At 37.7% G+C, this 16,880-nt stretch overlaps 1 protein-coding gene across 2 annotated transcripts in view; it reads left to right on the forward strand.

Moving 5' to 3' along the window:
* The window catches only part of LOC115760422 (aminopeptidase N), a 259,648-nt gene that overhangs the window by 115,629 nt on the left and 127,139 nt on the right, over positions 1–16,880 (forward strand). For both annotated transcript variants that reach the window (XM_030701730.1, XM_030701732.1), the window contains exons 3-5: positions 1,201–1,454; positions 1,518–1,776; positions 1,838–1,917. In XM_030701730.1, the coding sequence (XP_030557590.1) occupies positions 1,201–1,454; positions 1,518–1,776; positions 1,838–1,917 (593 nt within the window). The remainder of the gene's footprint in view (positions 1–1,200; positions 1,455–1,517; positions 1,777–1,837; positions 1,918–16,880) is intronic.

Below are 16,880 nucleotides of genomic sequence, written 5' to 3' on the forward strand. Positions count from 1 at the left end.
TCCCTTTGCAACGTATACTAACAATTAAGGATCTAGGCGTAATTTTTGATTCTAAACTCTGTTTCAATCTTCACATAGATACCATCGTTAATGAGGCAAAAGGTGTACTTGGATTCATTAAACGATGGTCTAAAGAGTTTAACGATCCTTTTATAACAAAACTTCTGTACATCTCTCTTGTTCGCCCTATCCTTGAATACTGCTCTTGCATTTGGTCTCCACAGTATAACAACAGCCAGGATCGTATTGAATCTGTTCAGAAGCAATTTCTGCTTTTTGCCTTACGAGGTTTAAATTGGGACCCTAATCTTCGGTTGCCGTCCTACTCCAGCAGACTGCTTCTTCTCAACCTTCCGTCGTTAACCAACCGTAGGACAATTCTCGGTGTTGTCCTTCTACATAAGTTGATTATTGGCGACATAGATTCTCCTTTTCTGCTAGGGCGTCTTCAATTCTCTGTTCCGGCTAGACCAACCAGAAATTATCGCCCCTTTTTACTATCTACGTGCACAACAGACTACGCTATGCACAATCCTTTTCGCGTGCTATGTAAAAATTATAATACCCCTAATAAAATCGTTGCTTTCAGGATACCTTCGGGAAGTCGCTGACCATTCCCAGCTATGAGCAGGGGCATAGCTTGCCGGACAGGCTGAAAAATTTTCCCCCACCGGGTCGGTGATTTCCCATTACTTTTCTCTCTGTCCTATCTACTTAACACTCTTTATCTAACTTACATTGCTTTACTTTATTAACAATATTCTTACTTTCATTTTTCCTATTTATTGTATTTTCTTTATTAATATAGCAAATTAAGATTATTTTAATGTTACTTGAAAACACTTTTTTCCTACTTACAACCTTCTGCTTAGATGTAGGCTCTAATAGCGTCACTGACAAAATTAGCTGTGAAAAGGGGCACAGCTGGCCGGACTGGCAAATAAAACACCTCCATCGGTCGGTGATGCTATTTAGAAAATTGTATCCTTTAACTAGGCTTTTAGCATAAAATTCTATTGTATAATCTATTGAATAATGAGGAAGACACTCGTTTTGTCGACCATTAATAAATAAATAAAATAAAAAAAAATATAACTAAAATATAATAGTACAAACACAAATTCCCTATATTTCGTAAATTAAGTTTGAAATTTATATATCAAATCTTTGATAACTTGTAAACAAATTTTTTACTTTAAGGCTGCTGTGAAACGTAGCATAGATACATCAGCTTCCTATGCACTTTTAACGGATGATCGATTGCCAACAGATATTATTCCACAAAGCTACGAAATTCATCTAGAACCGAACTACGAAAAAGGTACATTCAGTGGGCACGTAAAAATTAATTTGGTCTGGAAATCAGATACAAATAAAATTGCGCTTCATGCTCATTTTGATTTAAATATCAATGACAAGAAAATTGTTTTACGAAAGCTTAATAAAAATAACAGGTTAGCCACTCTTATTAATCCCACAATTTTCGAATTATATATTTTAATCAATTACGTTTTTAGTGATTTACAGTTACCTAAACACATTACAGTTCAGCGCGGTAGTCGATTTCCTAAGAAAACAATTTATATTGTTTATCTCACAGAAATAATTAAGCAAGGCTCTGAATGTGTTTTAGAAATTCCGTTTGAAGGATACATTTGGGAGAGTGCAGAAGGACTCTTTAAAGGATCCTATTCAAATTTGACCTATTTAGCCACTTCATTGAGACCAAATAATGCTCGACGGTTGTTTCCATGCTTCGATGAACCTAGATTCAAAGTAAGCTTATTGCCAACTCATAACTTTTCGATGATTCTATACTTATTATTTGTACTTATAGGTACCATTCACAGTCTCCATAACAAGATCCAGACATTTAATTACTATTTTTAATACGCCGGTTGTTCGGACTTGTGAACAGTAAGTAGATAAAGGTGATGTAATCAACTTTATGTATAAGTTATATAAAAGAGAAAGAATTCACAAACCAAATTTGTGTTTCTAACTTCAAAGTTTGTCGTAGAATATTCTTAAATACTAAATTTAAATTTAAATAAAATTTAAGGGAATAATAATTTTGGGGTCGACTAGTTCACACAGACGACTAGCCGACACATACATACATGTTGCCAAAAGCCTATCTCATCAAGACAAACTTTGTTCATAGCAATTCCAATTGAAAATGGGTAAAATGGGTATACAAGTTTTTCAAAAATTAATGTAACAAGAGGAGGCATCGACTCCATAAAGTATAAATATTGTTCAGCATCAAAAGCCGAGTCGATCTTGCTTCGTCTGTCAATCCGTATGTATGTTATAACGCGTCGATCTAATAGCCTAAGTCCACTCTCCTTAAGAAAACACAAATGTTACATTTTTGAAAAATGTGTAAATTCGCCCCGGACATTTCGTGTTTTTTGCCATGATTAATTGAGATTTCTATCGATGTTGTGAAAAATGTGAAAGTATCATAACCATAAACTGCTGATATATCAACGAAGGCAAGCGGCAACTATAATTAAGAAGTTTAAAACGAGAAAGAAGCGCTATCTTCGGCACGCCCAAGATCTAATACCCTTGCAGACCCAACCTTTTCATAACGCTCATAGTGCTTTGAACCTATCCAAGAAGTACCGGGAAAATGGTAAATGCCGAGTTTGGTCAAGATATCTTGATAACCAAAAAATGTTTTTGATCAAAACCTGGTTTTCTACCATTCAACAACTTAATTTTCGACCGATCGTTCCTATGGCAGCTATATGAAATAGTGGTCCGATCCAGTTGGTGCTGCGTGCAACAGAAAAAGGGACTTCTGCAAAGTTTCATTAAAATAGCTTTAAAACTGAGAGACTAGTTCGCACTGAAACAGACAGACGGACAGACAGTCAGACGGACAGTCGGACATGGCTATATCGACGCGGCTGTTGGTGCTGATCAAGAATATATATACTTTATGGGGTCGGAGATGTCTCCTTCTATGCGTTACACATTTGACGACAAAATTATAATACCCTCCAAGGGTATAAAAATTAGACCAATCCCCCAGTTTTTAGAATTTAAACATGGCTAAATATCGAAATGAGTACCTAAAATGAAGTCCTTATAGAAATTAAAGCATCTCGATGATGTTTGTTTGCTGTTTATTTAAAGAAGTGGTACTTTTCCCACTCACATGTTACCGACAACCGGTGGGATACCAATATGTGAAATTTGAAAATTATTTGAAAATTTCATAAGCCAGTGGACAGAGGCTAAAAGAGACTTGATCCTTCTTGTGACCGCGTAATAAGATTTTGTTTGAATTCATCGATAAAGTACCTTAAAGTCGATATCGTAATCAAATATTTTGAGGGCATGTTCTTTTAAGATGGGCAGCGAAACGCTCCTTTAAATACAATTTATAACATCTGGCCACTGATAGAGTTTCATGCCAACTTACTGTATATTTTTTTTCAAAGAGGACACAGGTAAGGCGCTAAACTTAATAAAGACCTATATACATATTCATATGTTTTAATGTATTACACTTTATGATGCTACAGCTTACCTAGCAAAACAGTGGTTTTAGAAAGACTGCTTTTTTGGTAGCACACAAACACTTTACCGGTGACGAGGAAAGGCTCCGAAAGGCCCCATAATTGACCATAATTTTGAGGTGGTATATTGGGCCATTTTCTAGAACGAGGTATCTTGCTTCCATAAAGCACACATCCTTGGACCCTAATGTGCTTTACTGCGAATGGTCTGGATTTTTTTTTGGTTTCGGATTGTTCTGGCCCTGCCAATTCCGCGTATCTTGTGCTTTGCGGCCTTCACGACAGCCTCCCTCGCCCATTCGGAATACGGCGGTGGGATGCATGTACAGTCTACGCCTCGGTCTTTCTTTCCGTCGAAAGATCTGCAACAAGCTCGAGGTGAACCGTCTTGGAAGTAACAAGCGAGTACATACATATGTTTTGATCCCTCGAATTTAAACACGTTTTCTTTAATAACTTCTGTGTTTCTTAACCGATCTTGACGAAATTTTTAACTTGTTTTTCATATTGTTTTATAGATAATTTGTCTTTCTCAAAAAGAATTAATTTAAAATTGTGACTTAAGGTGGTGGGCAATAAAAATTGGCTTATTTACTTGACTTATAGCTATGTGGTGATAGCGAGGTGGTGGCGATAGCATTCAATTAAAAATACTTGATATATTCATACTTTTCAGAAAGCTACGTGTAACATTTGATGACTCTAGCTCCAAAAACTTAAGAGATTTGCGCATTGAGTAATAAACAGAAACAACAGGCGTTTGGATCAAAAGCTCTTTTTCGAAATACTTCATGAGCGAAATCTACGTTGCAAGCACAACACCCAGCTGTCTGCAGCTACTTCTGCCTATGCTCAAAATTCAATGACAACTTCAAAACATTTTCTATCAGAAACAACAACAACCATAATCAAAACAAAACGACTCGACAATGAAAAAAGCACACCACAAATTCTGTCCTTGCTATCCCTCTTTTTTTTTTAAGGCACAGCCTATGATCTTAGCTTCTGCAACCTTCTTTTTATAGCCTTGCAGAGGGTATAATAATTTTGTCGTGAAATGTGTAACGCATAGAAAAAGACATCTCCGACCCCATAAAGTATATATAGTCTTAATCAGCATCAACAGCCGAGACGATGTAGCCATGTACGTCTGTCCGTCTGTCTGTTTCTATGAGAACTATTCTCTCAGTTAAAGCAATCTTAAAGAAACTTTGCAGAAGTCCGTTTTCTGTTGCACGCAGCTCAAATGTCTAAATTAGTTGGATCGGACCACTATATCACATAGGTGCCATAGGAACGAACAGTCAAAAATTAAGTTGTTGTATGAAAAAACATTTTGTTTTTCAAGATATCTTGACCAAACTTATTAGTTTTACTATACTCCTCATATATATGCAAAATCCTATTAGGATCGAACTACTATATCATATAGCTGCCATAGGAACGATCGGTCGAAAATTAAGTTGTATGAAAAACATAATGCTTTTCAAGATATTTTGACCAAACTAGGCATTTATTAGTTTTACTATACTCCTCATATATAGGCAGAACCCTATTAAGATCGGACCACTATATCATAAGCTGCCATAAGAACGATCGGTCGAAAATTAAGTTGTTACATCAAAAAACATTTTGTTTATCAAGATATCTTGACCAAACTCGGAATTAATTAGTTTTACTATACTCCTTATATATATGCAAAATCCTATTAAGATCGGACCGCTATATCATATAGCTGCCACAGGAACGATTGGTCGAAAATTAAGTTGTTGTATGAAAACATTTTGTTTATCAAGAAATATTGACCAAACTCGACATTTATTAGTTGTACTATGCTCCTTATATATATACAAAATCCTATCAACATCGGACCACTATATCATATAGCTGCCATAGGAACGATCGGTCGAAAACCAGGTTTTTGATTAAAAACCTTTTTTGGTTATCAATGTATCTTGACCAAACTCGGCTTTTACTATTTTCCCGGTACTTTTTGATACAGGCAAAGCACTATGAGCATTATGAAAAGCTTGGGTCTGCAAGGGTATTAGATCCTTTCTTCTCGATTTTTTTTGTAAATAATATTTATTTTGTTTTTTTCAAAATCTGGTATCCTGTTACTCTATGCTAGCAACTTTTATCTGAGTGACATCTGCACCCTTCTAACTCATTGTTGTAGTTTCTAAGTACTGCTAAACCTATAATTCGTGTTGTACGTGTGTCTCATCTAACACAATTGGTGCAAATCTGCATATATTATGTATGTGTCGGCCAAGCCAAGGGAAGTCTAAGAATTTAAGAAGATTGCAATATTCCGTTGCGCGCGTGACGTCACAGCTCAAGGCTTTTTATGTGCGATCATTTCGTATTTAAAATTATAACATATGTCAATAAATTATTTTCTATAAATTACCCTATTCATAAATTATTTAAATGTACATAATACAAGAAATTAAATTCTATAAAATGTGACGTCATTATTTCTTAAGTTTGATTTGAATGACATGGCCTGCTGGCATTCAAATTTTTTACTTACTTGCGCTGAGACTCGGCTCTGCAACAACAACATTAGCACCCAAATTGTACTGTTGTTGTTTCTATGCGCTGATTTGTGGCATTATAAGTTCCTTTTCTTTGCACTGAGTTTTCTATGTCCTCATCACCGCTCACAAACCTCTTGTTGATCAAACGGGGACGTAGAAAAAATAGGGTTTCGTGTGCACTGTTGTTGTTTTGCAAGTGATTTGTTCTTGATTCCTATGGTAAATGAGCTTTATTTTTTTAGTTTAATTTTGCGTTGCCGGACCAACCTGATCCAGGGCTCATGATTTTTATAACGGTAAAAAGCTCAGTGTCATTTTCTCTTTATTACTCAATGAGATTTGCTTAATAAACTGGATTTCGTTATCGATTTAGTCGATTACTTGGAAATTTATCGATTATCGGAAAAACACTCACCATAAAACAAAATGCTACTATGCATCTTGATTTTTTGAAAATTGAGAACGAAAACGAAATCTGCATTATTGCTCTCTCACAGCCGAGAGAGCTAAAAAGCTAACTATAGAATATATTATGTTTTGCGTGTGAATATACATACATGACAGCATACTTGAATGTGTTGTCATTCGCTGCTCTGGAGAGTCTCTAGCTCTAGCGCTGATCATGACCTACCCCAAATTTGTATGAATGAGTGCATTATGTCTACTGAGGCTGGCTCCATAGAAAATATGTATTTTTAAGTCGATGCAAATATGTATGTAATGTTTTAAATTAAATTTTTATTATTTTTAAGAAATACAAAATAAATTAAGAATGAAAAGTACAAATTTGTTGATTTTAAAGATTTTTGCAACCTCAATAATCTTAATTGAATTAATTAAATACTTAACCAAATATTGGGTCATAATTAATATTTATTAATACAAATAAATATTTGATTTGTATTTTCTAGCACTCCTTTATTTCATAATTGGGGAATAAAAATAATATCAATTTAATTTAAAGAAATTATATTTGTAAATACTTGCATCGACTTAAAAATACATATTTTCTACGGAGCCAGCCTCAATACACAACATGCATTTATATGTCAACACAAATTTGGGATAGGTCGTGATCAGCGCTAGAAAACTAAAAAAATTAATTTATTGCCGGCTAAAGTCAGAGCAGTAAATAACAACACATAAATACATATTTTGGTGAACTGACGCATGCATAATTCACACACACAAATATAGGTGCTTACACGCCATTGGCTGAGACAAGAACTTTTCTCAAGCATACACTATTCAAAAACAATAGTGAAATCAATCTATGTGTGATATTTTCTTAACATAGTTATTGTACAAGAAGCACCTTGTGTAAAAATTTTTTAATTTTTAAATTTTCCTGTAAAATTAAACGAACAGCAGTCGGCTGTCATGTCATGCGAAATCATAAAAGCCAGTTTACGAAGACTGGCTAGAAATTTTGCGTCGCACGCAAATGTATGGGCGTTACTCATCTTAGTGTTTATATTGTCTTTGCTCGTTCAGCGCGTGCACTAGGGAGAGCCTATGTTCCAAATTTCAATTAAAGGTTCTGAGATCCTTGCGTCCATACATATGGAAGGACGATCAGACGGACATGGCTAGTTCGACTCGGCTATTGTTGCTGATCATAAATATATATAGTTTATGTGCTCAGAAATGCTGTTTTCTGCCTGTTATATACATTTGCACAAGCACATTATACGATTTTTACCCATTTCTTGGGTTGAGATTTGCTAGTGTATGGCCAGAAAAGGATGGAAGGCAGTATTATACTTAATTTACAGTCACCCGAAATATCTGTCAAAATGCTGGTCCACGCTACCTCCACACATTAGCAATCTATCTTCATTAGCAACCTCTACTTGTCGATAAGTTTTTAATATTTCAGACGTCAAAGCAACTTGTGCAACCGAAATTATGCAAAAGTCAAATGCAGCTACCTCCGGTTGGTTGAAGGTTAAAGGTCCTTCAGCAAAACTTGTCGATGCTGCTCTGCGTCGTTTTCTTTTCGAAGCACGTTAAGAGGAAAAGTCTTAAACTAACAATCGACGAATACTAACAATCGACGAATAGTTCGTTTGCTTACTCCATGATATGCATGCTTTATATATATAAATGATTAGCGGGCATTACCCGGTTTAATTTGACTCGTCATCATTTCGGGTTGCTTGATAAGTTCGTGAGAGAGCAGTTTGTTAGCTCGTTTGTTAACTTAGAATCGATCTTCAGCTAGTTCGTGTTATATTCCACTTTGAAGGGGGATCGGGCTAATAGAGATATAGATAGAGATAGACTGAGCGTTTTAATGAGTTTGAACTGTAAAATTTTGTGTAATTTTGTTCTGGAAGGTCAAGTAATTGCCATTGTGACAATTTTTTAAGAAACATCTTTATGACGTAGACGAACACGTATACTTAACCCTCTGACATAAAGGCATGCATTTCGATTGGTACCAACTGTACAACTCAACTATTTTATTATACTCTGTAGTAGCTCTTTGACCCTCTTGATTATTCAGCGAGGTCTGATAGGCCTGGCTTTTAGATGATGAAATTATAAAATATGAAGTCCAGGTATTATAAAAAGTTTACGAAAGCGGGACATCACTATGATTTCTACCGTTATGAAGTTACCAGATCAATCTTCTCTACGCTCCATATGCTATAAGGACTACCTTCGCCATTACCCCCTTAAGGTTTCACAATATCATAAATTTTTCAATTTTATTCATTCCAATCGTAGGTAAGGGAGTAAGCTTACAGATGAGAGCACGAATACTGATCCAGGCATTGCCGGTCTATTCTGTTTGTCTTGTGCAATCTATTCACTTTTTACAAACTCTTCTAGATAAAATAAAAGTCACAAATTACACAGGTCGAACTAAATTATAAATTCTATTGCCATCGAAAGCTCGCTACTCAGCGACCGTAAAACAATCAAGCCGGTTTTCTGATGGTATTCACGCATGTGTGCTCAGGTATTGTCCTCCAGCTTTATGTAAGCCTATTTTAAAACTTTGTCTGTAAAGACTTTATCTTTTCCGACCATTTAAATTCACTCCCTAGCTGTTGATGGTTGTAAGAAAAGAATGCAGAAATTCACTGATTTCAGTAAAGCTTTGGACTTCATTAATCACTCCTTACTGCTTCTGAAACCTTCTCGGTTTCTCTGTCATTTCTTAGCATTCTTCTTCTATCGTATTTGAGTAACAGAACCAAAAAGGTTCTTATCCGACAATTATTTTCGAAGCGCGATGATCACCTTGGTCCGCTACTTTTTACTCTTTGACCTTCCTCAATGACCTTCCCCCGAGACTGTCTTACTTTGGAGTACTAATGTATGCTGATAATTTAAAGTTGTGCCTTACAAATAGAGATATGGCATTATGTAATATTTTACAAGCCGAAGTTAATGCCTTGGTGTCAAGTTAACCTGTCTAAACTGTTGGAAATGTAAGGTAATGTATAGAAGCTCTCCCCAGTTTCCTTGATATCTTACTGCTGGAACGTGTTTAAGCTGCGATACTCATGTGCATTTACCGTCATACATCGTTAATCAAAAACTGCAATTAAGATATCAATTGTTTTTTTTTTTTTTTTTTTTTTTTTTTTTTTTTTTAATACAAATAAAACTTTTTAACCTAACTTTTTTTTTCAAAGATTTTTATTAGAACAAGTAAGAGGTTCTAGTCGGGAGCTCCCGACTAGGGAATACCCTGAACCCTCTTATTTCAACACCAAATAATTAAAAAAAAAAGTTCCCTTGGCAGGGTTCGAACTCGCAACTGACCGCCAGCAAAAAAAAAAACAAAAATACTTTCCCCGTAGGGCTCGAACTCGAGACAGACCGCACCACTTGCTATGCCTCTACTCAGCAGCCACACCAATAATAAAGTACTTATGATAAAAAAAGGAACTAAAATAGCATCACAGACAAAAGTCGCATTTACCATGATGTTAGAATGCGATACAGTATATCTTGTTGTACCATAGAATATCGATTTTTATCGATTGCTTGGAAACGGAGTAGGTTTTCGATTATCGGCTTGTGCACTAGGAGCACCTACATCTAAAAAGCCTCTAGTCCTTATAAGTTCTGGGATCCTTGCGTTCATACAAACTGACGGATGGACGGATAGACAGACGGACATGGCTAGATCGACTCGGCTATTGATGCTGATCAAGAATAAATGTGCGTTGGGTAAATGCTGTATACCCAAATCCCAATGTGCACAACCAACAGCACAAGAATCCCAAGACAACAAACACGCAAAAAGAGGATCGACGAATACACGACGCGTAACAACGAGCAAAGAAGACGGCGAATTCGCAGACGGCGAGTTATTCAAAAACCGACGATCAACGAGGACAGTACAAAGCCACCAGGGCAACGTGCTGGACGTCGAGCAGAATATTTTAGCTCGTTAAGAGGAAAAGTTCAACGCTGGACCTGTGTGCAATGACGGCTGAAAACAAAACGACGCATTACTTTCAATCGAATGCTAATCATTCTAATCAATTTCATTTGTTAAATCAACAATACACTTGTTTATAATAAACTATTAATACAAAACCCCACATATATATACTTTAATATTATATATATATTAATACAAAACCCCACATATATATACTTTATGGGGTCGGAGATGCTTCCTCCTGCCTGTTACACAAATACAAATACATGTTTCGCACAAATACAATATACCCTTTTACCCATTTTCAATGGGTTCAGGGTATAAAAATACAATTTTTTAAACCCAAAATTAAACAAATAAAATAAAAGCAAATGACTAAAAACATGAAAAAGTGCACGCCGAAAATTTAATACCCTTGCAGACCCAAACTTTTCATAATGATTTGTCCGTGTCTAAGAAGCACAGAGAAAATAGTTAATGTCAAGTATAGTCAGCTATCTTGGCTAACAAAAGAAATATTAATACAACAACTTAATTTTCGACCTATGATATAGTGGTCCGATCCAGCCGGCTCTGACATACATATGTACTGCGTGCAACAGTAGGAGCGACTTCTCCTAGGTTTCATGAGGAAAGCTTTAAACTTGAGAGACTAGTTCGCATAGAAACAGACAGACGGACATGGCTATATAAAATCGGCTGTTGATAATGATCAAGAATATATACGCTTTAAGGGTTGAAGAAGTTCAACGAAGCTCTATGCTTTCGAAATTTCGAAAAAAAATTAAGTAAACATAACCTCTAATAACACCAAACGCAGCTCAATCTTTGCGTTCGTTTGCTTAAGCAGTAAAGATTTTAAAACAAGTAAGAGGTTCTAGTCGGGAGCTCCCGACTAGGGAATACCCTGAGCCCCCTTATTTCAACACCAAATAAATTAAAAACAAGTAAGAGGTTCTAGTCGGGAGCTCCCGACTAGTGGATACCCTGAACCCTCTTCTTGCAACATCAAATGCATATATATACTCTATTTTAGAAGCTATATGTCAGTTTTGGTGACTCTAGCTCTTATTATTTACCAAAATTGCTCAAAAAACAGGATATCGATATCGATTTTTATCGATTGTTTGGAAACAGAGTACGTTATCGATTATCGGAAACAAACTCCATCTGCGTAGGCACTAGGAGCACCTACATCTAAAATTTCAAAATTTCCCTAGCTCTTATAGGTTCTGAGATCCTTGCGTTCATACGTACGGACAGACAGACAGACGGACGGACAGACGGACAGACAGACAGACACACAGACAGACAGACAGACAGACAGACAGACGGACATAGATCGACTTGGCTATTGATGCTGATCAATAATATATATACTTTATGGGGTCGGAGATGCTTCCTTCTGCCTGTGACATACATTTGCACAAATACCCTTTTTAACCAATGGGTTCAGGGTATAAAAAAACGAGTGAGAAAGGCTATCTTCGGTACGACGAAGATCTAATACCCTTGCAGACCCAACCGTTTCATAATGCTTATAGTGCTTTGCCCGTATCTAAGAAGCAAAGGGTAAATAGTTAATGCCGTGTTTGGTCAAGATATCTTGATAAACAAAAAAGGTTTTCAATCAAAAACCTAGATTTCGACCGATCGTTCCTATGGCTGACATATGATATAGTAGTTCGATCCTAATAGGATTTTGCATATATATGAGGAGTATAGTAAAACTAATAAATGCCGAGTTTGGTTAAGATTTCTTGAAAAACAAAACGTTTTTTCATACAACCACTTAATTTTCGACCGATCATTCCTATGGCAGCTATATGATATAGTGGTCCGATCTTAATAGGATTTTGCATATATATGAGGATCATAGTAAAACTAATAAATGTCGAGTTTGGTCAAGATTTCTTGAAAAACAAAATTTTTTTATACAACAACTTAATTTTCGTCCGATCGTTCCTATGGGAGCTATATGATATAGTGGTCCGATCTTAATAGGTTTTTGCATATGGTTGCATGGTTCGATCCAGCTGGCTATGACATATGTGCTGCGTGCAACAGGAAAAGGGACTTCTGCAAAGTTTCATAAAGATAGCTTTAAAACTGAGAGACTAGTTCACATAGAAACAGACAGAGATGCTGATCATGAATATATATATTTTATGTGGTCGGAGATGTCTCCTTCTATGCGTTACACATTTCACGACAAAATTATACCCTCTGCAAGGGTATAATTAGCTCCCTTTACCGGATTCAAACTTGCAACTACATTCAACCTTGCTACCGACTCATACCTCATAACCATACCAAGAATTCAGTTTCGATTGAAATAAACTACAGTCAAATAGCACATCCACAAAGTACTTTATACGATACAATCGCAATTGCAATTATATTTGTGTGTATGTGGGCATAGAAGTTCTTGCAGTTTGTGCGGCCAGACGGATAGACATGGCTAGATTAAGACTATTTATACTTTATGGGTTCGGAGATGTTTCCTTTTGCACAAAACCTTTGATGGGTTCAGGCTACAATCACGAGTGCCTGAACGAAATAGCTTTTCAGATTACTAACATATAACATTATTTGACCAAATATCCTAAATCTAATTTAAAAGAAAATTAATTTTTATCCAATATAGCATAAGAAGATTATGTTAGACTTCGAGAACAGTAGCACAGTAGCCGATTGAGGCGTACAAACCATCGTTGTTGGTGAATGCAGTATCTTTGAGAACTAGCCACTGTAAAATACTCTTGACCCGAACGCGCTTAACAGCTGGTGTCTGCAACCTTCGCACATTGTGTCACTTGCTGGTTAACGACGGCATTCTAATTATCAAAGAAGCAACCATCGGTTAAAAATCAAGGCATCCTAAAGAAAAAACCGGCGGTATCCGCGTAGACATCAAAGCTTACTCTTTTTCCATGATCTTAACCTAAGAAGGCCATGAATTGTAATCGCGCTACTAACAGCCGACGCAATTTTTTAAAACACCAGCATCACTCCAATCCATGCAAAGAAGTGACCATACGACACAAAACTGACTGTACACCAAACCATGGTTTTGAGTACCCTTTAGGGTATACACATTTTGAGGTATACACATGGTTCGCAAGTGATTTCAGATTCATTTCCATTAGTTTACTGTTCAGTCGCTAATCTGCTCTCATCGAGGTCGGTTGTGCCGCGCATAGACAAGGTACGAGTTGATCAATTGTGCAATCTACGTGTGCTAAAAATAGCACAAATCGAACATTTCGGACGCTGTTGTGTGCAGTGTCGGCAGTTTGACAACAACAAAACGCAAGTGTAGTGCGATAAGACTGCACGTACTGATACTCAGAGCATCAGCACAATAACAACAACGTTAACATTTACTAATGCCACTAGTAATTCTATTTACACCACGGCAACTGCTGCAACCAGCAGTGTGAGCCATAGCGGAAGCATGGATAATCATGCAGCTAGCTTTACCCAATCCGCATCAGACATTACCTCTCCAACAATCAGTGAAGCTTCTAAAATAGACTCCTTAGTTCTTAGTGAAGCTGCTACAAGATTGGTGGCAGCCCAAAAGAATCTGAAAAATAAGAGGAAGAAACCATTATCTCCCAATACTAACTCTAAGAGGCCGAATAAAGATTTGAAGCTAGTCTCGCCCTCAGCATCAACATGTATGGCAATCTCTGGCAAAAGGTTTGCCTTGCTAGACATGGACATGGACATGGATGTAACAAACGAAAGCCATGTTGAAAGTCGCAGATCTGCAAATGAAAGCGCTTCTGAGGCTGATCACCAGAACAATACTAACGTCAGTACTGATGTAAGCGTCGCAGCCAACAACCCACAACATAACGCAAACAATACCAATGACCAGATTCACGGTACCCCAAAGCCACCGCAAATAGTTGTGAGTGTTACTGACTTTAATGATCTTTTTGAACTCATTATGGAGGTCACTAGTCTAGATAACGTGGCGAAGTGAAGGTGAAAGTCAATCAAGGAGAAACGGCCAGAATGTTTCCCAAAGACAGCTACACTTACAGACCAATTGTCAATCATTTTGATGGTATTGGTATTGAGTTCCATACCTACCAATTGAAGGAAGAGAAACCATACAGGATAGTAGTTAAGGGGCTTCGCCATAGCACTTTTAACAACGAAATTATTGACAATTTAAAAAAAATGGCTTTGATGCTCTGCAGGTACATACCCCAAGACCAAGGAGTAACAAAGATGGAAAACTCAATATATTTTTCAAAAATATAAGGCCATGCGCAAAAATTAATGATATATATGATATCAAAACTCTCTGCCAACAAAAAGTGAAGATAGAAAGGATGCGCAAAACATCTGAAATCGCCCAATGCACAAGATGTCAGGAATACGGACACACAGCCACTACTGCCGTCGTCATCCCAATTGTGCACGATGCGGTGAAGATCATCTCACCAAGCTTTGCACACGATCCCATGATGAACAGCCTTCCTGTCTGCACTGTCGAGGGAATCATATGGCAAGCTACAAAGGTTGCCAATGGTACCAGGACTATCTACGAAGATCAATGGGCTCTTTAATGAACCAACAGGCTCACACGCAACCGTCTAGACAGATCACCAGGAATCAAGATCGACCAAACCAGAAACAACCACAAAGGAAACAGCAGCAGCAGCAGCAGCCAACTCGACCGCCACAAATACCTTACATTCCTAGTGTCAATACTGGAGGCAAGTCCTATGCCTCAATAGCAAGGAATGGCAACGAACCTGCCCAGCGCCGTCTACATAGTTTGCAAGCGCAACAACAGCAACTTAAGCCAATAGAAAATATCAGGCATCATCAGCATCCAGCTGACGTCCAATCATTATTGGAACAACAGCAACAGGACTTCAGGAGCAGCAACGGGAACAACAACAACAAAACAAGCAAAATAATGAACGACTAGAACGGGTGGAAAAAATGGTCCATGAAATGGCCAGCATGATAAAACAATGGACAGGGGATAGATCGACTCCCCAGTTTCATAGCAACGCCTCAGCCTCCCCCTCTCTCTGAACCCACTCAATATCATTATCTGGAATGTTAATTGCATCGCAGGAAAAGCCAGTGAAATTGAGCTCTTCGCGCACAACAACAATGTTGACATTCTCCTTCTAAGCGAAATCAGACTAAACCGAGGAGAAACAGTCAAAATACACGGGTACAACTTCTATCCAGCTTACAAGCCATCACATCACAGTCACGGTGTCGGAGGAGCGGCGGTATTCGTGAGGAGTTCTCTCCGCCATTTTCCACAAAGAGTAATTAAAACGAGCACCATACAAATGTCTTCAATAAAAGTTGCGACAGATTTGGGAGACATGGAATATAGCGCCATATACTGCCCACCAAGAAATAGAATTGAAGAAAGGCATTTCAGTGACAAACTCGCTTCTTGCGGCCTAAGGTATCTGGTTGGTGGAGACTGGAATGCGCGACATTGGCTGTGGGGAGATACCTACAACTCACCCAGAGGCCGAGAACTAGCCGAAGCCATTACAGCCAGAGGAGCTAATATTCTCGCAACAGGATCACCAACTAGATACCCATATGTGTCTAGTCACACACCTAGTTGCATTGATTTCGCATTATACCATGGGATACCGGATTCTCAAATAAATATCGGCCAAAGCTGGGACCTAGACTCTGAACATATAGCCCTTGTTGTAAATTTGCAAACAGATGGTTCTTATGTCAGGCCAAACCCTCGATTAATTTCTAACCGTACTGACATCATAGCTTTCAGAGAACGTTTTTGCTTGACGACCTAGAGTTTTCAAACGCTGTCTTCATTGACATGCAGCAAGCGTTCGATAAGGTGTGGCACGATGGATAACCGTGCAAAATAAAAAACCTTTTACCTGCACCGTACTATGGCCTTCTAAGGTCATATTTGGAAGTACGAGAGTTCAAGGTCAAGGTAAGGGACACATACTCGTCCACCTATACTATGAGAGCAGGAGTGCCACAGGGTAGTGTTCTTGGTCCGCTGCTCTACTCGTTGTATACCTCAGATATACCCAGCACTACCTCTCAACATATGGACGATCTCTCTAAGGCTATTATTGCGACATATGCAGATGACATCGCAGTCATTTATAACTCCCAAAGTTGCGTAGAAGCTAGCAATGGACTTCAGGGGTATCTGGATACTCTTGCAGCTTGGTGCAAACGGTGGAATTTGAAGGTTAACCCGTCAAAAACTATTAACCCATGCTTCACCCTCAAAATGCAGATGCATATCCATCCAATTCAGCTTGAAGGAGTTAGCCTGGAGCAGCCGCCACAAGCTAAGTATCTCGGCATCACCTTAGACAAGCGCCATACCTTTGGGCCACACCTCAAAGC

The sequence above is a fragment of the Drosophila novamexicana genome, unplaced genomic scaffold (genome assembly GCF_003285875.2).
Source record: "Drosophila novamexicana strain 15010-1031.04,08,12 unplaced genomic scaffold, DnovRS2.1 tig00000434-arrow-pilon, whole genome shotgun sequence".
NCBI lineage: Eukaryota > Metazoa > Arthropoda > Insecta > Diptera > Drosophilidae > Drosophila > Drosophila novamexicana.